Source organism: Trachinotus anak, unplaced genomic scaffold (genome assembly GCF_046630095.1).
Source record: "Trachinotus anak isolate AG129_WGS33_773 ecotype Australia unplaced genomic scaffold, CSIRO_AGI_Tana_v1 ptg000002l, whole genome shotgun sequence".
In the NCBI taxonomy this organism is placed as follows: domain Eukaryota; kingdom Metazoa; phylum Chordata; class Actinopteri; order Carangiformes; family Carangidae; genus Trachinotus; species Trachinotus anak.
In genome coordinates this window covers 26,532,734-26,559,041 of record NW_027273853.1, presented here as the reverse complement: position 1 = coordinate 26,559,041, position 26,308 = coordinate 26,532,734, and the positions used below count along the sequence as shown (strand labels likewise).

At 41.8% G+C, this 26,308-nt stretch overlaps 2 protein-coding genes across 3 annotated transcripts in view; both read left to right on the top strand.

Moving 5' to 3' along the window:
• Positions 1–651: 651 nt before the first annotated feature.
• On the top strand, positions 652–9,233 carry LOC139606416 (peroxisomal succinyl-coenzyme A thioesterase-like). Of its 2 annotated transcripts, XM_071458602.1 has the most exons (11): positions 671–1,228; positions 3,338–3,548; positions 3,678–3,777; positions 3,869–4,059; positions 4,557–4,726; positions 6,007–6,126; positions 6,706–6,788; positions 6,912–7,005; positions 7,823–7,903; positions 8,539–8,680; positions 8,802–9,233. In XM_071458602.1, exons 2-11 carry the CDS (start codon positions 3,353–3,355, stop codon positions 8,906–8,908), a joined length of 1,284 nt encoding a protein of 427 aa, XP_071314703.1. In that variant the 5' UTR covers positions 671–1,228; positions 3,338–3,352; the 3' UTR covers positions 8,909–9,233. The 2 variants fall into 2 exon arrangements, with proteins under 2 accessions (XP_071314712.1, XP_071314703.1); XM_071458611.1 differs by lacking the exons at positions 7,823–7,903; positions 8,539–8,680; positions 8,802–9,233 and adding an exon at positions 7,144–7,775 and having other exon boundaries at positions 652–1,228.
• A 1,388-nt stretch (positions 9,234–10,621) lies between these two features.
• The window catches only part of grm8b (glutamate receptor, metabotropic 8b), a 120,595-nt gene continuing 104,908 nt past the window's right edge, over positions 10,622–26,308 (top strand). The window contains exons 1-2 of the mRNA XM_071458530.1: positions 10,622–12,234; positions 14,460–15,293. Of these exons, the coding sequence (XP_071314631.1) occupies positions 14,751–15,293 (543 nt within the window). The 5' untranslated portion in view covers positions 10,622–12,234; positions 14,460–14,750. The remainder of the gene's footprint in view (positions 12,235–14,459; positions 15,294–26,308) is intronic.

Sequence of the window (26,308 nt, the reverse complement as noted above, 5' to 3'; positions counted from 1 at the left end):
AACATTCAGCCATCATTCATCACCTGGACAGCACAGACAGGCGTCCATATGTAGCAGTATATTTTTGTTCCTATATCGGTTCTAAATATCCCTTCATTTTAATGCCAAAAAAATAGCTTCTATAAATGCTTCTATAAATATCTGTCAACATCTGTCATACTCCTTCTGACTTTCTCTAATATTAAAGTTCATTTTTATAGAACTTTTATATAAACCAGATTACAAAATGCTTAAGAATACAATATACAATATACTGCACATACAGTACTGTGCTTTCAAAAACAATAACGTGAAAAAATTGTATTGAATAACTTCATACAAAGTTCAGTAAAAAGAAAAAAACTAAATGAAATCAATATTGGATGTGTTTGGAGTTCACTACAGCTGTGCGCCAGTGGTTTCTTCTCCATGGCAACAGAGCCTGAGGGTCACGGTTATTGTGGTATTTGGAGTTTCAGTGACTCGATGGCGCCACCCTGTATCTGTGGTGGGTAAGAAATTAAAAATCATTTCTTCATTCATCTCCCCTCACTGTTTCCCCTGTTTGAGGTAATTACCGTGCACAAAGCACGATAAACTTATCGACACTTATTACCGTCAATTGTTTCTTCATCATTGTTGTGCTTTGTGAGAGGAAGAGGTGGATTTGGGACTTTTATTTTGTTGAAGAGTTTCAAACAAACTCCGTCACTGTGTAAGCAAGCTCTTGCTATTGTCTCACCATATCTTCAGACGGTTGTTCTGCCATTGTTTGAGTTGGAGTTAGTCATTGAGAGATTTTCTGTACAGTACTTAAAACATTATTTTATCACTGTGAGAAGTCAGTTAAAGTGTCAGCTGAAATACATCATTTATACAATATTTATTCTATGTTAAAGTTCATGTTGTGCACTGGTTAAAAATATAGAAGAATAACTTAGTGTGGAAACTGTGGTCCTGAGACTGAGTGTATTCATGCAGAGAAAACGTGTGAATTTGGTTGTGCTGTATGTCATTGAAACTCGATACAGACAAGAGAAAGTGAGAGCACAACACAGTCAGACAGAGGGATGTCTCAGTGGGAGGAGACAGAAGCTCCACAGCCTGACGCTTTGGTTCAGAGGGTTTAATAAATTCAGATTCATATAGACTCACGATTTAGTTTCCTGACTCTTTGTTGAGTTTAACAGCAGGAGACTAACAACAGCTGACAGACGACAAAGCCAAAGACAAAGACAACAGCTGTGAGGTCTGTTCTGTGTCTGTTTGTACAGTCAGTAGTTCATACATGTAATGGAAGGAAAAACTATGTAATTTAAGGGAAATAGAGGTTGAGAATTAGCTGTGTTATTGGACTCAGTGGACAGATGCAGAGAGGCTTTCTCTCACTTTGTAAATGATCAGTTCTTCTGTGGATGTGTTGAAGGAACTAAGGTAAGAGTTGATTTGAAAACATCTTTAAATATAAAGGAATATTAAGAAAAGGAAATAATTTCAGTGTGGTGCGCACATTAAATGTTATTGTCATGACCTGACATTAATCTTAAACACACACCCTAAATAAACTTAAGCTGAGGCCAAAGAAATGTGTTTCTATAAAGAATACAGTGTTACCACATAGAACAGCACAGTAAAACTATTAATTTCTTCTAATAGTACAAATTTAACAGATTTCTGCATGGAGATGGTTGCATAAAAGCAGCAGCAGAATATAAGTACATTTTCCAGGGGCTAATAATTAGAGGTAGTTATACTAGACATAAAAGGCAGTAAGATATATAGATATAGGCAATTTAGAACAAATAATGTACTATGTGAGAGCTGGAGAGGAGAGCACTCTGGAAACCACAGGAACCTGATCCACCAGCCCTGCTTTCTCTCTCTGTGTCTTAACTCTCTTGTTGGTCTCATTCTAGGTGGAGGTGTGTGTTTACTGTGTGTGGTCTGTTTGCACTTCTCATTTGCCTCAAACCACAAAAAATTAACTTGTTGCAATGTTTTACTTTTCTGCTTTGAGTTAATGTTGTTTTCATGTTTTTGGGAGGTGGGTGGTTATAATCCCAGCACCATGATGATCACCACCACTTTGGACTGTGAGTAAACTGTGGTTTGAGTGCGACTGTAAAAGAAAAGGACCAAAATGCAAACAGTCCAGGGAGAAGGTAAAAAAAGGCAATTTATTAAAGTAAACTTACAATCCAAGTGAAAGTGAATAAACTCAAAATCCAGACAAAACTGAAAACAACCCCCCCCCCCCCCCCCCCAAAAAACATACAACAGCAACAGGAATCATCTGGGGAACACTGGGGCAAAACAGGTGCAAGAGATACCTGTTCTCTGGGAAAGAGGATGGATGGACTGACGAAGATAAAGGCGAAGACAGAGACTTAAATACACAAAGAAGGCAAAGGCAATTGAACACAGCTGTAACACATTGGGATGGGGCAGACAATCAACAAGGAGGGAAAACAGGACAAAGACAGGAAGTAAATAAACTTGAAAAACTCAAGGAAGTAATGTCAAAATAAAACAGGAAATGAATACAAATGTCCAGACAGAATCAAAACTGATGTCCAAACATAAAATGTCTGTCTGGGTGAACCCTGACAAGAACGTCAGTATGAAATCTTCCTCTCTTGTTTCATGCCATTGAATAACACGGAGAGAATGTTTTAAAGTAGAAACAAAAACACTACATCTGTATATTTTTACATTATGATGCAATATAATATATAATATTGTACTATTCAATGGTAATGTGTATATATATATATATATATTCTATGCTCAGTGTTCCAACAACAGAAACTGCTTGAGGGTTCTGTGCAGTATCTTAGCTGTTTCTAGAATTGTGCTCTTCTGGACAGAGACCTAAGACGTTGTACCTGGAATCTGCAGAATAAAGAAAAAAGAAATGAAATAAAGAAACAAATAATATAAATAATGTGGAAAGTATGGACAATTTTCTGAGACAGTCATTGATTTGCAGAGGAATCATTGAACCCAAAGTAAATGTTCAGTTGTTCTTGGAAACTTTACTCTCCTTATATGGACAATTGTCTTCTTGCCTGTAGATAAATTTCATACTTTTACATTTTCAGCTGACCTGCTGTGCAATGACTGTATAACTTTCAAGGTTACCCTCGTAATTCTTTGGAATTAATTTATCAAAGTGCCAATTTAACACTTTCTCCATTTTCCTGCAATTAATATCAAATTACACAGGATCTTTTATTGTGTTTCAATTGCATTCACTTTTGATAGTTTAAGAACACGTTGTTCTCCTTTCATTGCTGTTCTTTATCTTTACATTGATATGGTTTTATTTTGACATGTTTGTCTCTGGTTGTTTTATCAGTCTGCTCAGTTCAGGATGGACAAGAAGCAGTGTTGTGTGAAGCTGTCAGTCCAGCCGTCCAGAGGACTCATGGACGAGAAGTTCGTTGTCCTGGTCCAGAATGTTCCCCCTGGTTTCCAGCTGACCATCCACGCCCTCCACCAGTGTGAAGATGGACACAGCTGGGAGGCGTTTGGTCACTACACTGCCGACGCCACCGGGACTGTGAACGGTACATGGTTCAATACAGAGACCTGGAAAATACAGGAAAATTAATGTAGAAATGTTTGAAGGGATATAAAGTTTGTGAGAGAATGAACATCAAAATGAGAGATAATTTTTCACACTTTTAACTTTACAGTTTCAGAGAACCCCAGTCTGGGTGGGACATATTCTGGGGTTGAACAGATGGGTCTACTGTGGAGCCTCAGACCAGTTCCAGGCAGCAAACCTGGATTTAGGTACGTTAACTTGGCAAAAACTGTTCAGATGATACACATCAGTAATGGATCAATTATTAATATCAGAGCTGGTTCTTCCATCATCCTTCAGGCTGAGGAAGGTGAACGTCCAGACCCCCATGGAGATCACAATCTCGGTTTGCCAGGGTCACCAGACTGAGGGGTTTGTGGATCAGGTGCCGCTGGCTGGTGTGTTGGTGGAGCGTTGGTACTTGGCGCCTGGTGTTCGCAGGATCCCGATCACAGAGGACAACCTCACTGCGACCCTTTTCCTGCCCCCAGGTAGGACCAGAGGAGAGTCTGGAGGGAGGTGTCCTGTGGGTGGAGGTCAGAGCTGACATCTTCATCAACAGTTATTGTTATGTCTTTATTTGAGGGTAAAGCTCTTATTTACAATGATGTTAAGTAGATAAAAATACCAAAAAAAGAACATCAATTAAAACAAAAATAAGATAAGAAATACTTTTTTTTTTTTATTTCTCTCCTCTCTTCATTGAGTCCAGATTCCTTCCAGTCACAGACCCAGCTTTTTTAACTAGCTTGTCCACTCTCTTTGTGTTTTTATGTGACTTGCTGCATAAAAAAGAGCTCTTGCCACCACTGACTGATAAAACATATGCAGCATTTCACTGCAAATGTCAAAGGACCTGCGCCTAACCAAGTTCAGCTTAAGTTAGTAATATTGGCAGGAAAAAATTCTGGAGTAGCAGAAACATCTGAAACATTTAAAATCATTGTCTTGTAAACTGACTGTTTTTGGTGTTTTGACTAATCTGAAGGACCTGGACCTTTTCCCGGCCTCCTGGACCTTTGGGGGGGTGAGGGGCAATTGCTGGAGTACCGTGCAGCACTGTTGGCCTCCCATGGCATCGCCTCCCTGGTGCTTGACTATCTGACACCTAAAATCACGATGGAAACTGGGAAGATGGTGGACATCGAGTACATAGAGGTAAACCTGATGCTCGATATACGTCTGGTGTGGCAGTATCAGTAAATGTACCTGGGTAGAGCTGTACTTCATGGTGAATTTCAAATGGTTTTCAATGTAGTTTTACATCTCCTCTCTCAGGCTTCTATCTGGAGCTCTAGTAACAACAGGTCAGTCAGCCAATCAGAAGAGAAGGGTGATTGTTTCTGAGTGATCTATAGACATGTAGCAGATTTCAGGACACCAAATCCTGCAAGGTTGGATGGTGGGTCCAGGTGGGCGGGGCTTGAGACATGGCTGAGAGTGGTGACTGCTTAGTTGTGACATCACAAAGATCAAGAGGTCCTGACGACTGGTTTTAAGGCTCAGTTTCTGAATACAGACTGTATGCATTTCTCTGTGGACTGAGCTAGACCTGCTTTATAATCAAAATGTATATAATATGGGACTTTTAACTGAAGTTCCACCTTATTTACCTACAGTATAGTTTGAAATGAGGAAATATCTTTTGGAAGAATGGTGTTCATCCTCCGGTAGAGTTCAGAGACTTGGAGAAAGCCAAGGAGCATTGAAGCTGTTCTGGCTGCTCACGGTGATCCAACACCTTACTGTTGGTGTGTCTTAGTATGTTAGTTTGTCCTATAATTTGTCACCCAAAAAAATGTCTTGGCTGCAGGCTCCAAAGGTTCATTCACCTTTACAGAGACACACATTCACTCAGAACAGAGACTACTGAGGTGTTCGATTTACTGGAAGGAGCATTAGTGAGAGTTTAACCCAGACAGGTTCAACTCATGTTAAATCATTTTACATGCGGCTGTTATTATTACTGCATTTCTGCTTTAAAAAGATCAGATTATTATTATATATAAATGTAGCGTGAGCACTAACTCTTTGGTGCTTTTACTTTGAGCAATAATAATCTTGAAATCAACATTAACTTTAATGATTTAAGATGGTAAAAAATTGTAACCAGGTTTTACATCCTGTCAGCAGTTTTATTGGGCAGGAGGCAGGACAGAGTTTTTAATTAATCTTTAAACACATTTTAATTTGTCCAGCCAAAAATCACATACAAACTTGCCTCAGAGGGTTTTCTGTTCAACATACAGCTCCCACTATTTCTAAACCCTCAGCTCAGGTAAGAAAGGCTCAGGAGGAAAACAAAAGTTTTAAAACAATTTAAGAAAAAACTGAACTAAAACATAAATATCAGGAAAAGCAACAGAGGATGAATCACATTTTTCTTTTCTTCATGTATCAAAATGTTTAGTGTTTTTTTGACATGTTTCCTGCTGCAGGCAGCCTACAGAGTCCTGCAGCAGCATCCTCAGATCCTTGACAGCAGAATCGCCATGTTGGGCCTTTCCTTTGGAGCCAGTGTCACCCTCAAAATGGCTGCTTATTCCCAAGTTGTAAAGGTAAAATATGCAGTTGGAAATTACTTTCATCATTGTGTTGTAGCTTATCCCTGTTTTGGACTGTCTGATCCACTGTGTAGGAGACAGTCCAGGAGTCTCCTGTAGAAAAGCATCGGGAAACTGTGCGCTGAAGTCTCACGGAAGTGGGGCCATTAACCAGATGTACATTTGCAAAGTTAACTAGTTAGAAGAATAAATTCCTCTTGTGGCTGCCGCTAATCTTACTGCAACAGTGGTTCTCACCAGCAGGTCTCCGGCTTGTGGGGGCCGTAATGAGCCTGTTACAGCGTAGCAAGAGAAACTGCTCCATCTCTGTTAAAGAGCAGCTTTTCTATGGGTTTTCTTCAGTATGTTTTCAGCAGAGCTTCTGCTCAGTGGTGATCAGATAATGAGAAGTGTTTTACTTTTTCTCTGTGCAGTTGTTTTTTTTACACATTGTTACTTTATCATTTGAATATTTTTTTCTTTTCTGCGTCACTTGACCATTAAAATGAGTTGAGATCAGACTCTTTCTCAGCTGATCCTGTGTAAACCTGTGTGCATTTAAAGTGTGTGTGTATGTGCGTGTGTGTCTCCCAGCTCAGGTGTGCAGTGTGTGTTGGTGGGACTCATGTGCAGCCGGTTGACGGATTTCTGAAAGAACTTTTGCTTCTCTGTCGCGAGTAAGTTGAACAAAAAGGAGACGAGCAGACAATAAGTGAAGAGTTAAATCATCATCAGTCAGAATCTGAGGAGTTGAATTTTTTTAGTCCTTTTTTTGTTTGTTTTATTTTCTGTCCAATCAGAAACACTGAGAAGATTCGCTTAAATGAGGAGAACCAGGTGGTTTTACGAGACCTGCTGCTGCCCATCCCCACCGACCCCTCTCTCAAAGTGGATGTGAGTTCCACCAGAGTGTCTTTGATTCTGTTACTGTTCATTCTTCAGTTTTGTTGCTCTGTTTTTGTTCTCAAAAGAAAATGTATCTTGTGTGTTTTTTTTTTGTTTGTTTTTTTTTAATGGCATTTTTGTCTTTAGATGATTGGACTACATTTCCCTGCAAGAATGAAACAACGAATGTTGCAGCTATATGTTTTGCATTTTAACCACTTAACAACAGGACAACAAAACCACTGAACTAATCTTTCCTGTAACCTGTTTGTGGAAACAGCAACATGGGTGATTTTAGATTCTTTTATTAGCAAGTTTACAAAAAATGAGAAATGTCTCCAAAGTCGACAGAAGTGCTTCCAGGTGATAAATCTGTGTACAAACATTTTGAGATTAAAAATATCACTGGAGCTACAGCAGCTCTCAGCCTCCGCAGGCATAAAGAAGCTTTTGTGAACCAGTTATTTTGCTGGCAAGCTACAGAAAACATTTGTGGATTTAATAATTAATTACTTGGGAAATAAATGAATATGAATTTAATTGGTTTAATTGGTTTTCTGTTATTTGTCCTAGCTAACAGGTGGTCTGCATATGTACCTTCACCTGTGGAGTCACGCTGGTTTAGAGACTTGACAGTGATGTGGATGAATTTGTTTGTTTTCTTCTGAATCTACAAGAAGCTGAAGTATAGATAGAATTGATGAACTCCCTTCTCTAGCTGTAAGTGATTAAAAATTCCCCAGGTGATGGCAGGTGACTCAGATACATCTGAAGCTGCAGCCGGTTGAGGAAATGTGAAACCATGCTGCTGTTTGTCTCTGAGCAGGTGGGGCGACTCCGGTGTCCTCTGCTGCTGGTTGTAGGCGAGGACGATCAGAACTGGCCCGCCCATGAGTCTGCACTGGACGTGAGTTCACTGACAGATTACACCAAACTGAAAGCACTTCTTTGGCCACAATTGTGATTATTTGGTTACATGAAATGTTGAAGTTTCACAAAGACATACCTTTGTTATTACCACGGACGGAAAGTCAGACATGAAGTCTGTTTGATCCAGATAACAGCAGCTGTAGATGTATAAAGTGGGAGATACAGCTTTAAAAGGCAGCATGCTCCAGTTTTTGGCTGACAATCATTTTTTGGCACAGCATCAGAGCGTGCACCCAGCCTGCAGCACTATGCACTCTGTGAATGACAGGCACACAGAGAGGGCACTGGTCAGGCCAGATGACAGAGAAGAGCTGAGTCCTGACCCAGTTTAACTCCTGGTTCATTATCAGGGCATGCAAATGAGTGTCGGCTGGACCAAACATGAAAATGAAATATTTGCAAATTTACAAATCTTTTTCAAGAAGGGAAAATATAAATCCATCTGACAAATCTGAGACGTTGTTTTTTAACTTCCTGTTTCCAGATGAAGGAGATGATGGAGCAAGCGTTAAAAGAATCTTCACAGATCAGAAATGGCTGCAACAAAAATGGCACTAAAAATACAAATTTGCACATTTACAAGTCACATTATGTTTTACTTCCTGTTTCCAGATGAAGGAGATGATGGCTCGAGCAGGGATCAGCCACCTGCTGACTGTCCTGTCGTACCCGAACACCGGTCACCTGATCGAGCCTCCATACACACCACACACCCGAGCCAGCACTTTTAAACCAGTGGAATCAAATGAGAGTTGTAGGTTCACTTTCAGACGGGGAAACTGTAGACAGTCACATAATGACTGAAAGTTAACACGCCAACATCAGGACCTCAGCTCTGTTGTTTGAACAGTTTCTGCTCTGTCGTGTCTTCACAGTGATGGCTCTGTGGGGGGGAGAGATGGTGGCACATTCTCGTGCTCAGGAAGACGCCTGGAGGAAGACACTGGTCTTTCTGAGGGAGAATCTGTGGCAGAAACCCTGATGCAAACTCACTTTCACACCTATAACCAACGACTAAGGATTATAATGTCACAAAGTGAAACAACAAATACGCTTGTTATACTTATTCAGGGTTTTATTTTCTGACAGCGAAGTTAATGACTGAGCTCTCAAACCTGAGAGGTCAGGATGTCCTTCTGAAAATGTTTAATCATTTACCAGAGTAATAACGTGGACAATGTTGCTTTGCCAAAAAAAAAACTAAACAAAACAGAAAAAACAAAACTGATCTCTCCACAAGGTGAAAGGATGCAGCTGTGAGCCCGTCTGGTAATCTGGATGAAATAATAAACCCTGTTGAGAATGAAGCTTTGGTGTAGCTGAAGTTCTTTCGTGTGTTTCATCAGTAGATCAACATTCACATCAGATCTTTCTGCACACAAACTTATGTGCATCATCCAAGTAGAGTAACATCTGAAACAATACAGGTCTTAAAACTCAGAGAGAAGCCTCATCAGGTCATAAAGCAGGGCTCTCCTTAAGGTACACTTGAAAAAAATGTGAAACTATCCTTTAAAGAAGGTTCAGTTTTATAATTCCAAAATATAAGACCACTAGTTTCTTTACTTCTATCGGTCTGGATGAAGCAAAGATCAGCAGACGATTGGATTTTCAGCGGTGAAAAGTAAAAAAAAAAAAAAATAAATAAATAAAATAAAAATAATAATAATAAGCCTTGACCTCAGGACCCAGAGCAACAGCTGATGTGAAATTCAATGCATGTTTGTATTCTTCATGTAATTTACTGCCCACCTGTGGTGGCAGCAGGGTATTGTCCCTGATAGCTAGCTTGTTTTCCAGCCACTTTATTGTTTCTGTCATTTTCGTGGATGTGACCGGGTCCCATTGACAGAGGCTGGAGCTTGGCAAGCAGACAACAGCGGCTTAATTTGGATGTTTGCGCATGTGCATTAAGGATTATCCAGGGATCTTTAATTGGTGATAAACTACAAACAAAGTTGCTAGGCAACCTGTCCTTGACTCGACGCGTTATGCGCATGCGCAGATGTGTGTGTGGAAACTTAAGCGTTTAGAGGCAACGAAACGAGCAAATTATACTGGTCTATCATCTCTTTTCAATATCTGCATTGAGATTGAGAAGTTCGAGACAGAACATTGTTTTTCAGCTCAGGACGTAGATTGTGTGCATAGTGGGAGAGAGAGAGAGAGAGAGAGAGAGAGAGAGAGAGAGACAGAGAGAGAGACAGAGAGAGAGAGAGAGAGACAGAGAGAAAGAGCGGTGAGGCTAGCGACCGGAGCTAGCTAGTTTGTTAGCAGCATTGGTTAGCAGTTAGCAGTGTAGCTGTGAACGTAGCAGTGTAATGTTCATGCACTTTAGGCTGTTTGTCCGTAAATAAAAGCCACATCTCCTAAAGACATAAGTTCCTCTCTGCTTCTCAACCACAACAACACTGAGGCTGGAAAACCCGAGATTCTACATCGTCACTGTGTCTGTATCAGTTAAAGGTAAACGCTGAAGATTACCATGGAGGTGATTTTTAGTTATATTTCCACCATAGTGCACATTTGACAAGTTTAGTGTCAGTTCAGAAGAATAATCCTGAAACTTCCTCAGACAGGAAGGAGACAGGTGAAGATGTCCAGACAGAGAGCAGCAAGATGGAGGAGAGCACAAAATCCTGAGAGGGGCCCTGAATTTATCAGAGATTTTCTGCTGTCATGAAAAGCTATGTTTTAGTCTGGCCCATAGTTTTATGGTTAGTGTAGCACACAGCTGAACCACTGAGTTAAGGTTTTGTCTTTCTGCACAACACTGGTTTGAGCTTCACTGAATGAAGGAAATGATCTGATATTAGAACGACTCCTGATTTAACCAGTGGCAGATTTTGTGATATTGCTAAAATGTTTTTAAAATTCAAGTTCAAATCAGACATTACTCCTGGATTTCAATTCTACATTTCAGAGGGAAATTCTATTATATTAATTTTCAGATTCATGTTTTACATTTAAAATACTGGCGTTTGGGCTTTTTACATAATAATAAATCACTGGTTTCCAGTATTTTGGGTTATGAAACCTGAAAAAAAGCAGTGTTTGATTCTGAATCCTTGTCACATTCACAAAGATCAGAAAGTATTTTTATAACAGAACTTAAATTTTTCTTCTTTCCTCTCCAAAGAAATGGTGTCATGAACCTATGGAAGGATCTGACCTATAGGCTGAACTACCTGTATGTAGTAAAGTAAAATGCTGCTTACATATTGATGCATCAATATTAACAACAAAATAATGTCATATATAATATTAGTCACAAGGGCCAATTCATCTGCAGAGCAACAAGCTTTTACTTCAGTAAAGTAAATTCAGCTGATGATACTTCTGTACTTTTACTGAAGTAGGATTTTTGAATGATGTAATGGAGTATTTTTTGTATTTGAGTACTTCTTCCACTGTTTCATGCTGTTTATTTGTAGTTGCTTCTTTCATCCACTGGGGGGCGTCCTGTCTCCATCTCTGCAGTTTGAACCCCCAGCGGCTCCTCTCTGTCAGGCTGCATGGTGAAGATCATTAACTTCATCCTCTTTGGTTTGATGTATCTGCAGCCTGGACGCACTCCCACCCCCCTCCGTCCGGACCGGGACCATGCCGTGTCTGCTCAGACCTGAGACCGGTTCTGTGACTGGGGAACTTGAGTGGACCCTCAGACTCCCATCAGCCTGAACTCGGCTGGTGTGATGAGCCTGAGAGCCTCCCGTGTTTCCTGTGACGCAGGGCAGCCGCGCCGCACCGCACAGCACCGCGCCGCGCCGCGCCGCACCGCACCGCACCGCACCGCACCGCACCGCACCGCACCGCACCGCACCGCGCACTTCGAGAGCTGCGACAAGCGGAAAGAAAAACGTGTCCGTGACTTCGGTTTTCTGGAAACAGTGGAGCCTGGTGTGAACATGTCTTTACTGCGTTAACCAGTCCGAGACACTGATCTGAGCGCTGACTGTGGGAGGAGAGTGACCCGGGCACCGGAGCCTCTTCCCCGGGCTGCAACGGGACTCGAACCCACACCTGCAGGTGATCCGGAGCGTAAGAGACCTGCAGTTCACAGGAATGAAGCGGTTCTCTGTCAGGACCAGGGACAGCTCCACTCTCTAACTGCAGGAACAGAAAAAAGTGGATTTGGATTTTAATTTCTTTTTTTTCTTTTGGTGTACGGATGCTGATGCGGAGCAGGATCAAGTCCCCGCGGAACGAAAATAACTGTGTGATGTGACAAACACCTGGACACAGAAAACATCTGTCTGACCTGTGACACCCAGAGAGGAAACACCTGCTCCTGCTGCAGAGAGAAAGGTACTTGAACGCATCACGATATTTTCAATAGACAAGACTGAACAGGTTTTGAGTGCAGTTTATGATCTCTGTGTTGCTTGGGATGGATCATGTTGAGCTCTCACTGACTGACCAGCTTCTCCTGCTGTGAATCCACCGGTGAAATCAATCAGTAATCAACCCACCGGGATCAATCCCTAACTAGCCTCTCGGACTCGTGGGCGGATCTCAGCTTGTGTGTTTCAGCTGGTTTTAGATCAGATTTTAGGATTTCATGATTTAAGCTGATTGTGCTGGAAAGGAATTCGAGTCGTGCTGATTGCATTGCGCATGTTTCCACTGAGAGTGAAACTGAACTAAACGTCCATCTGCGGCGCGCTTTTGAGTGGTGTGTGTGTGTGTGTGTGTGTGTGTGTGTGTGTGTGTGTGTTAAAAGCGGGGTGAGGAAGTAGACTATTTAGTGCATATGTTATCATAAATGCGCTCCTCCAGGTTTGCTTTGTGGAGCAGGTTTGTGTGATGGAGAAATGTGTGCAGGCAGAGACATGTGTGCGCCTTCATAGATGTGTTTGAGAGTTTAGATATGGCTCACTCTTGCAAAATGTGTGTGTGTTTCATGTATGCCTGAGGATGAGTGTGTGTGTGTGTTTGTGTGTGTGTGTTTGTGTGTGTGTGTGTGTGTGTGTGTGTGGAGGGGGGTATATTTAAAGTATGAGAGTGAGAGAGGGGGGAGACAGAGAGAGAGAGGGTGCACATCTGGAGAAAAAAGTGAAATGACGAAGAAAAAGATGAAAAAGGGAAGAATAGAAAAATGAGAAAAAAGGGAAAGGGCGAGATACACAGAGAGGAAACAGGCGAGAGAGAACTGTAGACAGACCTGATGGAGGGAGATAAACTGAGAGAAGATAAAGGAGTGTAATCCTCCCTCCTGCAGCATCCAATAAGAGATGAGTGACTATATTTACTTTCTGCCGGCAGATCATCCAGAAACTCTGACATTTACAGTAGAATCATCAGACAGTAAGAAACCAGCATCTACTGAATCCTGTTCAAATACACTACATGGCCAAAAGTGTGTGGACACCTGAATGTGCCAGCCATATGTGACAGTTGAACATGTCATCCTCCAAACACAGATTTGTCCTTCATGCTGCCAGATAGGGACATGTGAGTCATTACTCCAAACATTTTTCCTTTGCTTCAAATCTGAGAATAAAAACAGGTCATTACAGCAAGTCCCTAAAATGACACGTTTATATTCAGGTGACAAAGCCCTGTAGCAATTATGACCGAAGTAGACGAGTACATAAGATGACGTTGTTCAAAAACATAACTTTAACATGGGAGACAGCTGTCGGTTTCCCATTTCCAACCAACAGTCAACTTTTGATCTTTCTGAGCTTTGAGCAAAATGGTAACATCAGCGTGCTACCAAGCTCACAATGACGAGCAAGTATAGTCATCAAGTAATTAGAATTCATCCTTAAGTGAACATGAATGTGTTTGCCAAGGTTAAAAACCGAAACTCTGAACCTCATGGTGATGCTAGAGGAAAGGCCAGAGGATCAAGAAAGTCGGTAGGATTCATCCTCTGGGAGCCATGAATGACGACAAAAATTTGATGCCAATCCATTCAGAATCAGAATCAGAATCAGAATCAGGTTTATTGCCAAGTATGTTTTCACGTACAAGGAATTTTTTCTGGTGATTGGTGCAGAGCGCACCAAAACACCGAGGCAGCCATCTGCGGCGCCATTAAAGATATTTCACAGAATAAGGGAAGACGTTCACTAGCTGGTCTGATATTGCTCATATGTATTTTATAATCAGATGACATCAAATTAAATGGATCACTTTTAATAAAGCACCGATAAGAATGAACCAATGTTTTGGTAGACAGCAAGCCAAGGAATTTAAAACAGATACACCAACAGTGGTGACTGACCTAAAATTGATGACCCCTTCTTTGCTTTTGTAAACTTTGAGAGGCATTGCTCTGGCCTCTCCTCTAGGAATCTTTGTCATTTATTGGAGTAAATTCTGCAGTGTCCTCTGTGTATTTAATCAAATGGTTGTGCTGGTATTTGACAACACAGTTATGTGTTAATAGGCTGCAAAGCAGAAGACTGAGATAGCAACCCTGTGGTGCACCTTGCTCAGAAATACTGCTTGAAGGATCTCTGGCGTGGAGGTTTGATTATGGATCATATATTGATTGTGTCCTCCTCTGTTCGAATCTCCGACAGGTTCTGGAAGAATGTAAAACAAGAGCTGCTGAGACCTTAAAGCTTCACTTCCTCCGCTGCCTGAAGACAGGTATGTCCAACACGGGAATCTGTACCGCTGGGAAACCTTGGGGTCAGTGTCTATAGGTGGGAGCGCCCACCGTGGTCGAACCTGCCCTAGGTAACGGGGGACTCCATGGTCTGGCCTGTCCCCTCCTCGCCACACAGCCTGCACCGCTGCTACAGCCACCTGCCTGTTGACTGTGCCATCATATCACCGCTCCCTTTCCCTGCGGCTCAACTCAACACAATATGGCGAGAGGTTGGCAGCCCCCCATCTTCTCCCGACACTGCTTCATCTCTCTGCTGATACTTCAGAGCTGCTGGCTGGTAGGCACCACCTCCCAGAAGTCTGCTGTATCGGTGGACTCCCAGCAACTCCAGCAGGAGTATGCCCACTCCATTCGGCTGGATGGTGACATCATCCTGGGTGGCTTGTTCCCTGTGCACGCTCGTGGGGAGAGGGGTGTGCCCTGTGGTGAGCTGAAAAAAGAAAAGGGCATCCACCGGCTGGAAGCCATGCTGTTCGCCATCGACCTCATCAACAAGGACCCGGAACTGCTGCCCAATGTTACACTCGGGGCACGAATTCTGGACACGTGTTCGCGTGACACCTATGCTCTGGAGCAGTCACTCACCTTTGTTCAGGCGCTCATTGAGAGAGATGGATCTGACGTGCGCTGCGCTAATGGTGACCCGCCCATCTTTGCTAAGCCAGATAAGGTTGTGGGTGTCATCGGGGCATCGGCCAGCTCTGTGTCCATCATGGTGGCCAACATCCTGCGACTGTTCAAGGTAAGAAAACGGTATCAGGTGACTTGTTGTTTGTGGTTCTGTTGTTATAGTGTTTCTGTCTCTTTGAGCCAATGATGTTTCAACTCTTATTAGAGTAGATGAGTGTAAAGGCTCTCACGTTTCTTAGCCGCTATAAAATGTTCAAAAAAACATCTGTGTTGCACCTGAGAGTCGATTAAGACTGTAAAACATGTCCAAAGATAAAAAGATGGTTTTTAAGTTCTGAAGGTGCAGAGAACCTGGTAGATAACAAGCCTTGGGAAAGCAGGTGTGGTGGCGTGATGGTGTCACTGAGGATGATGGATTGATGGGCTGTGAAAGGCAGTGAGAAGTGCATGTTATGCGCTCTTCAGCAATGTGGCTGCTGTTTGAATTTTCTGTTGGTGTCTCTGAGGCTGCTGCTTCAGCTTCAGTTTCCAGACACTGAGGCTGAACAGAAGGAGGATTTAGTTTAATGGAGCTATTTGTAAAGTTTTGCTATTGCTACATAGCTAATATTTGCAATAACAGCTGTTTACTTACCAGTCTAGGGAAAACGATGCAAGTTCAGCATCAAACTTAAGTCCTTTACTTGCCCACAGCTGTTTCCAGCGGTGGAAAGCAACACCAATGTTAAGTCTTGTCTCTAGCCCTGGCCCATCTTGCCACTTTTCAATAGCGACTCACCGTAGCCTCCAATCTGGCTTGAAGATGTAGCGCTGCTCAGAAGGTGTATTATAACCTCTTGTCTTGTAATGATGGCCGAAGTTGTTGTCAAACAACAATCACCACCACCTGCTCCAGGCAAGAAGCCACGTTTGGCAAAGGAGAAAACTTACAAATAGCTCCTTATCAGGCTCCTCACTCTGGGACTGTTATTAACATACCTCAGGGATATTTTCTCCTGCTTTCTAATCGCACCACCTCTTCATCTTCATGACAACTTTATTTATTTCTCCTCTGGCAAGCAGTAGCTTTAATCCAGAACGAACAGACAGATGTGATCTACAGATGACAGATGTAGATGTTGAAGTATTTTAATCAGGCAAGTGTTAGTGGGGCGCTGGCTTTTTTTATCACAGTCTGGATAAATCTTGTGTTTTGCAGGTCAGCAGTATAAAAAGTCTGTGAAAAGTGTAAAAAACAAAAAGAAAAGAAAGAAAGAAATCGCTCGTTAGCAGCAGAGGATTTAGAAATGTGTGGAAACGCTGAAGCTGCTTGAGTCAAACAGAAGAGAGGTGAACATGTTTTCTTTTAAGTTGAAGAGGATTCATCTCAATGACAATATCTTAAACTGAATACTATGATACTCTCAGAAAAATGAAGCCAACACAGAAGTGCCAAAAACTGCAGTTCCTCAAATGGCCACTTGAGGCTTAATCCAAAAGCAAGTCCATCCCCACTGACTCCCATGTTAAAATGCCCAACTCTACAGCAGAAATTAACATGTTTACAGCCTGGTACAAAAATAGTTTGCTAATGGGAGCGTATGCTTGCCACAGTTACTAAGCTTGCGTGCACAGAAGTCTTGCTCCACCTCTTTGCCCCTTTCTGGATTAGCTGGGAGGTAGACGGACTCAGGCTATGCCATGATGGCGACGGCGGAACAGCTCACTCTGAGCCTCTTCAGAAACTTATGGGTGACGTCTTGGAGGCTATGTCCATCTTTATTTACAGTTTATGCTTTACACCTGTCAGGAGGTCGGCGACTGCAATAAATGGGCTGACATCACCTTCCTCGTGATTGATCATGGGTTAGTGTCACCAAATTTGCAACAGGCAAGCTGCAGCTTGCAACATGAGATCATTTCCTCTCACTCATTTTCCTCTCACTCATTTAGAAGTGTCATAAAAAAGTTCCCAGCTTTTTCATCTTTCTTGGAGAGAGCGAGAGAGAGAGAGAGAGATACATACTCTGATGGGATTTGGTTTTTCCCTTCAACTCTTCTTGCTTCTCCGTCACTGAACTAGCAGAGCTGAGGGTCATTACAGCTAAACATGGGGTCCAAAGTTTGGATGCGATTAGAACTGTTCAGTAAATCAAATCTTCAGATTGAACTCATTATAATAAAGCTTTATTGGCACTGACCGAATCATTAGCTTGTAGCTGTAGAGCTTCTCACAGCTCAGTCATGATTTACAGTTAAAAGCTTATGAAAAGACAGAAAAAGTCACCGAAACAATTGTTATGTGATAACTGTTGCAAATAAATGTCTGCTGAGCTGTTTATTTGAACAGTTCTTGCTTAAAGGATGTAACGGCATGAATCAGCATCAGACTGAACATACCACTGACTATAAGCATTGCAGCAGCATGAACAGTAGCCTAATACTTTGATTTATTCTTGTGACCATGTTGCACAGGATAAAAAATGTAACAAACTACATAAAACTGAAGGAAATGATTTGAATAAGTAAAGTAATTTGTGATTTCCACCACAGACTCGTGGAAAATCTGCCCAAACCTGGTTTGTAATTTGGACCTCCACAGCCTGACTTGGATCCTGGGCAGGGTCTCTGTTAGCAGGCCCATGAAAATCTCCATTTCACATTACTGTGACTGAGGTTACAGTGTCTGAATTAAAGAAAGTAATACAGTAGACAGACCATTATTTCTCATTGTGTCTGCTTTTATATTTGATCATATTTCCCTGTTTCCTGATCTGACCCTGTTTTAATTTGCTAATGCAAATTCAACACTTTCTCCACATTTACCTGTTTTAATAGATTCAGTATAAAGTTCTTTTCCACACAATCATCACTCTACTCCTCTGTTTCTTAAATATAATATAATAAAGTACAACCAGAGTGCAATAAAGTGAAGGAATATATTATGTTCATAGTCTGTTACTTTGACTTGAGGCAGACCTGACTGGCAGCCTTAAATTCTTAACAAAAAAAAACTGTGAAACTGTCATTTAGTGGTGGAGGAAACATGCTCAGCCTTCAGTTCTTCATTGGCTTCATCCTGGAGCCTGGATGTGGCACAGATAACGTGTTCAGACGTCTCTTGCGTTGCGTTGACATAAAGACTTGATCGCAGCTGTTGCCTCGTCTTCTTCGATGTGTGCAGAGCCGTGCAGACAAACTGTGTCTGGAGGCGGCGTGTTGCTGTGCGCAGCAGCAAACAAATTCCACTGCCCTAAATTAGTGATGAGCTGTATGATTCATGTGTATGTGTGAGGGCCCGGCCAGCTTAATGAGGACAGAAAGGCCCCACAACATCACTTATCTAAAATTAGCTGGAGATGCCTTTAGGGGGGGAGGGATGGGGCGCGGGGGAAAACCAGATTGTGCTGATGCAGAGGTTCCCTCACCCTGCTGCCGCTCAACACCACTGTCAAAACCTTCAGCTGCAGTCTGGACTCTGACAAACCACAGGGACTGACTGCAGCTGGTTCATGGTATCATGTTCTCAGTTAAGGTGACATGATACAGACAACTCACTGAGTGAATTATTCAAAAGTTTTAATGCCAAGAGTCTGTTTTTTTTATGATTGCACCACTTCATCAAATTCAAATATCCGAGATACAGGCCTGCAAACTCAAGTGGGAATAAAAGGATAACAAACCCAAAACTTGTCTCTTTCTGGAACAGTACTGGAGGAAGTATTCAGATCCTTCAGATCCAGCTGAAAAGCAGAGTGTTTCTGCCAACTCTGGTTGAAAGTTTCAAGGCTGTTTCACAACTGAAGTGTGTGGTAGCAACAACCAACCTCCAACTTGAACAACCATTTCAGGTAGTTTTTTCAACCCTCTGGTACGACCCATGGGAGGGTCTCTGCTAATTCCTCAACATTAGAAGATCTTTGTTGTCATGGTTACAATAATAATATTGTTAACTTTGTCAAACAGTCATGGATAATAGAAACAACATAAACTCCTACTTTCACATGGGAATCGAACGCTGCTCTTGAACGTGTTTTGTTGACCCATCCATCCACCCCAACCTCCTCCTGACCTCACCACATTTTTCCATTTGCTCCCATAATAATTACAACAGCAACTAACAAGAAACCGTAGCTGTGGATCATAATAACCTGCTGCACAAACGACCTATGGGCTCATTTTTTTTTACAGGGGGACAGTCTCGGTAGGAAGTGTGCTTTGTTGCACCTGTTAAGCTGTGATGTGACAGAAGTAACAGCGATGTTGTCCTCGAGATACGTCTGTACATCCCCGATGCAGGATGAGAAGTTAACGCAATACTGGAGTATGAGCATATCATTACAAGTAGGGATACCTCAACTAGATTGTCCTGAAATGTTGTGATCTCATACCTGCTCCCCAGAAGTTAAGCTGATCCCATCATCTTTCCTTTTGTCCCACCCTCAGGACAAACTTCACAGTTTTAGCTCCACTGTTGGTGAGACTCTGAGAATAGATTATTCATCAGTATCTGTCCTGCCTTGACTCTGATGAGTTGTGCTGTTAATAAAACACTCTCCTGCCTCTTCAGAAGATTCACTGAGGGTGTCAGAGGTGAGATCCTCCATCTGAAACTGTGATATACTCTTCGTGCATTTGCATAATATTTGCACATCCATTTCACACAGTATCACACAGCCTGAGCGCAGCCTGGTCTTCAGGAGGACGCTCTGCTGCGACAGTGGCTCACGCTGCTGCATTATATTTCCATCTCTGCGTGGGAGAGACAGAGCCACCGAGGCTCTGTTTATGAGCTCCCTGCAGGCTCGGCCAAAAAAACTATTAAAAAAAATAAAAGAGGCGAGAAAATAACAGAGGGAGGAATGAAAACACAGGGAACCGTCCTGGATCCTTCCATATAAACTGTCAGAGGGGGGAGGAGGAGGAGGAGGAGAGCTGAGCCTACAGCAGCACGACACCTCAATCCATAGACGAAGAAAATAAAAGTCAAGTATCACTTCTCTAGCTGGGACTGTTTGACCTGCAGGTAGTGACCTGCACTACCTGGTGTTGAGGATGATCAGGAACCTTTCTCAGCACAGTGGACCCACTAAGAGCCTCTTTGTGGGTCTTAGTGGGTCCAGTTTGTGTTCGAGCCTGGTTTCCAACCTGAGGGTCAGGACTCCCCACAACAGTTTGCAAGATGAATGTGAAGGGTCACAAAATTATCAACAGGCATGCTAACATTTAGTGTTTATGATTAGTAAAAAGTCATAATCTAAAATTGTCTATGGTAGATTTTGGTTGCAACAACAACTTAATGTGAGTTAATGTGATTATGTTTTTTGAGAAAATTCTATGGGACAAGTGTCAGTTTCATGTTACATTATTTTGCATTTGCATTGGAATTTCCTTTATTGGCCATCAAATATTTGTTCTTTATTATTAATGAGAGTCAATCAGAAGAGCTATTTAAAAATAAGACATTAATTAAGAACTGCAATATGAGTCTCAGAGGCTTCAAAGGTCTCCAGAAATAATTCACTTAGTTTTCAGGCGACAGATCTTTGCACAGTCTGAGGACGTGTGAATGCTGTGGCTGGGTTTTCACTCTCTGTGAAAGTGTTACCTGCTAATATCACACCACTCTGTGCTAACTCTTGACAAAACACAGCAGCAGATGGCTCATATGAGGGACAATAGGAAAGGATGTCCAAAGCAAAACTGCCAGGATTCATCATCTGGACACTGTGAAAATCTAGACAAACATTGCCGACAAGTGTTAGATACACTCCTTATGTACACATCTAGACTGAGTGCAGTTTGCAGTCCATTATTGTTTTAGTAGCTTTGATGGAGGTTTTTTGTGACACACTGTAGAACTGGACCAGGTGTATCTTCAGCAGTTGATGTCACTGTTGTGTGTTGCCCTTAAGAGGTGTTTGTTATGTCATCTTAGAAATAACTTTCTAAGATGACATCCACACAAAGAAGTGTGTGTTAAAAATCTTTGCTCAGACAAGTCTCAGCTGATTTAAGAAACTATTTAAGGAACTATTTGAAAATGTCTCCTCCGTGCTTGATCAGTATTAGCTCTGATCGACAGTTCAAACATCTCTCTCTGTGTGGAAGTGATAGAGCGACATCCCCATCCTGACTGAAACCTAATCATACCTGGTAACCAGCAGCAGGTGATGTCACAGTAGCGTCTTCAGCCTCCCACAGCCAATCACAGGCAGATAATCAGACCTGCATATCACATTAGTTGACAGTGTGACCTCAACATCTCAGCCTGAGCAGCATCGTGTTCAACCAGCAGTCTAATTCCATATTAATATCCTGAATGAATGTGAGGGTGAAATCACTCCACCTTCAGTAGAAATGAGTGCAAGCTGGAGGCGTCAGCCGGCTGATCTGTCTCGATTACCTTATTGCTCTGTTGTTGGGTAACAAATGTAATTTCTCTCTGAGGGGAAAAAAGAGATAGAGCAGAGGGTGGATAATGGAATTTAATTGAGGGGAATTTGCTCATTGTAGCAGCAATTCATTAGTGCAGCTGACAATGACGACCTTGTTAAGCTGTCTGAAGCCATCGCCCTCATTGTTTTATTGTCAGTTTTAATAAAGCTTTTGATGCGTTATGCTCATAATGGCCTTAATTTGTAATCCATCCAGTTTTCAAAAATCCATTTTCTTAGTGAAAACATTCAGACTGTAACCAACAGAACCGTCTATGTCAAGGAAGGTAATACTTACAGACTGTTTCATGAGAGTTTTCATCTGTACAGTTCACGGTGAAATATTATTGTATTGTACAAATATTTGAACATTAAAATGCATTGAAGAGTTTAATGAGGCCCTTGAGTTCTTTCAAAAGTTCACTATCTCAGGGAGTATGCTCGTTTGCTTTCTTTTCTCAGAACGAGAGAAAACTTTGTATGGACTTGTCTCCAGTCGCTTGAGGCTCCACTCAGACCTGTTTCAAGGCTAAACATTGACTCAGACTTCTTTTTTCTTTAAAACCCTGTGAGGCATCTTTCCAGTGACTTGACACTAGACTCTAATTTGTTTTAAATGATGGGAGACTTCTCTTAATGACTTGTTTCAGACTCATCTCAAATGGCTTGACTCGGACCTCAGTCCAATGACCTGAGAGTTAACTTGGTCTCAAATTATTTTAGACATGTGTCTAGTGACTTGAGACTTTACTGAGACATCAAATGACTTGAGATTCAACTCAGACTTGGACAATGGCTTAAGACCTCAAGTCACTTGTTTCCAGTGACTTGTCTTAAATCATGTGAGACTTCAAATAACTTGGAGCCTTGTCTCCAGTGACTTGAGAACCAGACTTTCCTCAAATGACTTAAGATTCAAGTCCGACTTGTCTCAGATGACATGAAACTTCTCTCCAGAGATTTGAGACCTGACTTAAAGTTTTCTCAAATGACCTGAAACTTGACTCAGATCTGTATCAAAAGACATAAGACTAGTCTCCCCTTGAGGCTCAGAACTTTCTTGAAATACATCAAACTTATGTGAAATTACTTGAGATTTGACTTGGAATAATTTAAAAGGATGACTTTATGCAGATCTCTCGTAATTGTCTTGAGACCTGAGTTGAACTCGTCTCTAATGACTTGGAATGTATAGTGACTTGAGTTGACTTGGACTTGTTTCGAATGACTTCACATGTCTCTCCAGTGACTTGAGTTGACTTGGATTTGGCTCGAATTACCTGAAGGGTATCTGCAGTGACTTGAGACCTGACTTGGACTTGTCCTGAATGACTTGAAACGTATATTTAGTGTTTTCTCAAATGATGGTAGACTTTTCTGACTCGTTTTACATGATTCAGCGCCACTGAGAAGAGGCTTGACTTGAACAGCTGTTTTTAGAACTGAAGCCCATAGCTGATTCATTAAGAGTATCAAGAGACATCCACAACATAGTTAATCCGTCTGTAGTTTGTCATTGCTTTACAAAAAACTCCAACAGTTCTCTGGTTGCAGCTTCTTCAGTGAGAAGAATTGTTGCTAATATATTCAGACCTTTACAGCCTCAGTATAAAGCAGTTCTCTCTACCTTTGGATGGTTTTGTGCATTTGGTTTATTTCTATGCTGCGAATAAAAAGGTTGTGATTCTGCCACCAGATGAGAAATCTGATCCATATGGGAATAAAAAGCTCAGAGTGGAGCTCGGATAATACTCTGAAATTTCAGACTGCTCCGGAGTCAGTGTGACCTCTGCAGATCTTCATCAGCTGAGCAGTGATAAAGGTCAGAGGTCAGCTGGTTTCATTACTAGCAGACAACATTCATCGGCAAGGAAAATAGGGGAGTCATATTCACATACGTTTGTATAACTTTATTACACACAGAAGAAATGATTCCATCTTTTATTCAGTGCCAAGTGTTATTGTTTTCCACATTACGCTTGAGCAGAGTGATGTTGTTTGGTGAGAAATTACATCTGCGTGCAGCGTGATTACAGATGAGAGAGAATGATCATCAGCTGCAGGCGTGAGGTTGTATCTTCTTGGGGTGAACAAAATAATAAGAACGCCTTACAACAGGGTTTTGTTTTCTCCTGTTATAAGTTGTTATTTCTCTCCTGAACTCAGGATGTGGTGTTCTTTAGAAGACAAGATCACACGTTAGAGGCCAACAGAACTTTTGCACCACAGTCATGAAATATATTCATTTTGGATTGGCCGGCAGGTGTGTCATATAAGATGATACTTTACCCTGATTAAAATCAAATACCTCCTTGTACCTAAACAACAAACCATGTCATCTGTCAGTGCCTTTCAAAAACAGTCGATAGGTTGAGATTGACCCACTTCATGCTTGACGACTCTGTTAAGGCGTAGATGGTGGTCATCAGAGCTGAAATAATGATTGATTATTTGGTAGGATGATTGGCAGAAATATAATACATATCTTTCTTTGTCCTATGTGAGAGGAAATCAAATCAAATATTTTGATTCTTTGTCAGACAAAACAAGGCATTTAAAGAATTTGCCTCGAGTGATGGGAGATCTACACTATTTTAAATAATCAGCAGATAAATGGGTAATGAAAACATTCACTGGATCCAGTCCTGGTGCTCATACAGGACACAGGATGTGAACAGTTTTCTCTGGTGTTAAAGTCAGACATCATCATCCAATCCTTCTTTTTACACCCCTTCAAATGGAAACCTCTTCCTGATTGATTCCCACTGTTGTGGAAACAGCTTTATTGTAATTTTAAAGGAAAGGTTTTTTCAGGGTTTTTTTTTAAATTTGGAAGATACCCGCTTCATTTATTGAACTGTAACTTCAGGTTAAGTTAGGAATGTATTTTTGAACAGAACAAGCACTGTGACTTTTGTCCCATATCACTTCCATATGAAGTATATGAGGAAGGGTTCTTTTGATGGCCAGTGTGAACAGGAGGAAGGATTACAGCAAGCAAAATCTGCTCCAGTGTTCATATTGGCAACTGACTGTTGTTTTAAGACCGACTTGGAAACATTTGAACCTATCCTTTGGAATAATAATGCATCAGTTTAACTCTTTATATATAGTTGCAGTCGCTATTACTTCTTTGATATCAGCCTGAGCATAAAGCAAAACAGATTTATTGTACCTGTGGTCTTTTACAATCTATTAAGGATATAAATTTTATGTGCAGCATTTATAGCTCTTTCTATTGCTCCCACATGCCCAGTTCTGAGCTTTATTATTTATAAATTATAGAACTTATTAAAAAAAAAAAAAAAAACTGTTGCTCCAGCGTGGATGAAGACAAATTGAAGCTGGATGAGGACAGAGGTTTAAACGCCTCTGTCCCTCAGATTTTTTCATTGTCATCATCCAGACAGCAGCACCAGTCACCTCTCCTGTTCCTCCATCCTTTTTTTCTTTTTTTTAACAAACTGAGGTCTCACTGCCCAGCTGGCTCCTGTGAATCGAAGAGCCACTAACTGCCCGAGGAAGACCTCTCAGGTTCTGATTGGAGGATTGGTGGATGAAAGCCTCACAGGCGCCTGCTTACGCAACAGAAATACTTCTTACCCCTCACTCTGTCTCCTATGACTGCTATTTTGGATTTGGTTCAGGACTCGCTGACAGAGGAGAAACCCTCTGCTGTGAGTCAGAGCAGTGACGAGGCAGAGCTGTTGACCTTTGACCTCCTGGTTCACATTCAAACACTCTGTTACTCTTCAGAGGTGGTTTAACCCTGTTTAGTTGAAGTGCACAGCCTCCCAGCCTTTGACCTTCTGGTCTTGATGGATGCCACTGATCACCCCGGTTGATTGGTTGATTGATTGAAACACTTTTCTTTTAGTTCCACTGTTTTCGATCCTAATTTATTACTTGAAGTCAAACAACATGCCCTCCAGGAGGACACATAGACGTGTTTTCTGATCTCACACCTTGATCAGCACCATGACATTGAATTGTGTCTTCATCTAGTACCCCATCACTCAGGTCTTCAGGACCTTTAAAGCCGCTGTTTGTAGGATTTGAAAACTTCTGACTTTGGTGCCCCCTTGTGGTTTAATCACACACATCGACGTGAGGAGGCTGCAGCAGCAGTTCGGCAGGTGGCAGTCATGCACAGGTGAGGTCAGCAGCCTGACACTAGTTTTAACTGCTTTGCCTTTGGTAGCTTTTTGAAATTGGACATGTTCTGCACGGTGACAGTGTTTTTAATGTCTGATAAGTTTGTTGTTCTGAATGTTTTGTGGTTGTTCCTTCAGGTGTTACAGATTGTGAGTTTTGTGTATTTGAACTTCCATGCTGACGGCGTGTTGTGTGTGTAGCTGTGTTTGTGCTGTTGTGTGCGCGGTCACCGATTGTATACGATGATGTACAAAGACCAACTGACCTTGCCTAAATATGGCCCCCACTGTTGGGAACCATATTTGTCTAACACACAGTCTAATGTCTAATAAATCGAGAACAGCGCTAAAGCTGCCAAAAGTAGTCTGACTGGTGGAAAACGTGACTCCTCCTCCTCTTCCACTTCTCCTCATCTTTCTCATCCTCTTCCTCCTCTTGTTAATTTCACGGGAGATTCTCAATGAAACCTCCTCCTCCTGCTCCTCCTCCTCATCCTGTAGGAGCTGAACATGCTTTGTCTCTTGTCCTTGTGAATGTCAGAGCTGCAGCAGCTCAT

What these genes read in the sequence shown, in the direction of transcription:
- LOC139606416 (XM_071458602.1), top strand. Translation starts at nt 3,353, where the DNA reads ATGGACAAGAAGCAGTGTTGTGTGAAGCTGTCAGTCCAGCCGTCCAGA. An exon ending in CGCCACCGGGACTGTGAACG is followed by an intron (nt 3,549 to 3,677) that starts GTACATGGTTCA and finishes TTAACTTTACAG; the next exon opens with TTTCAGAGAACCCCAGTCTG. An exon ending in AGTGGAATCAAATGAGAGTT is followed by an intron (nt 8,681 to 8,801) that starts GTAGGTTCACTT and finishes GTGTCTTCACAG; the next exon opens with TGATGGCTCTGTGGGGGGGA.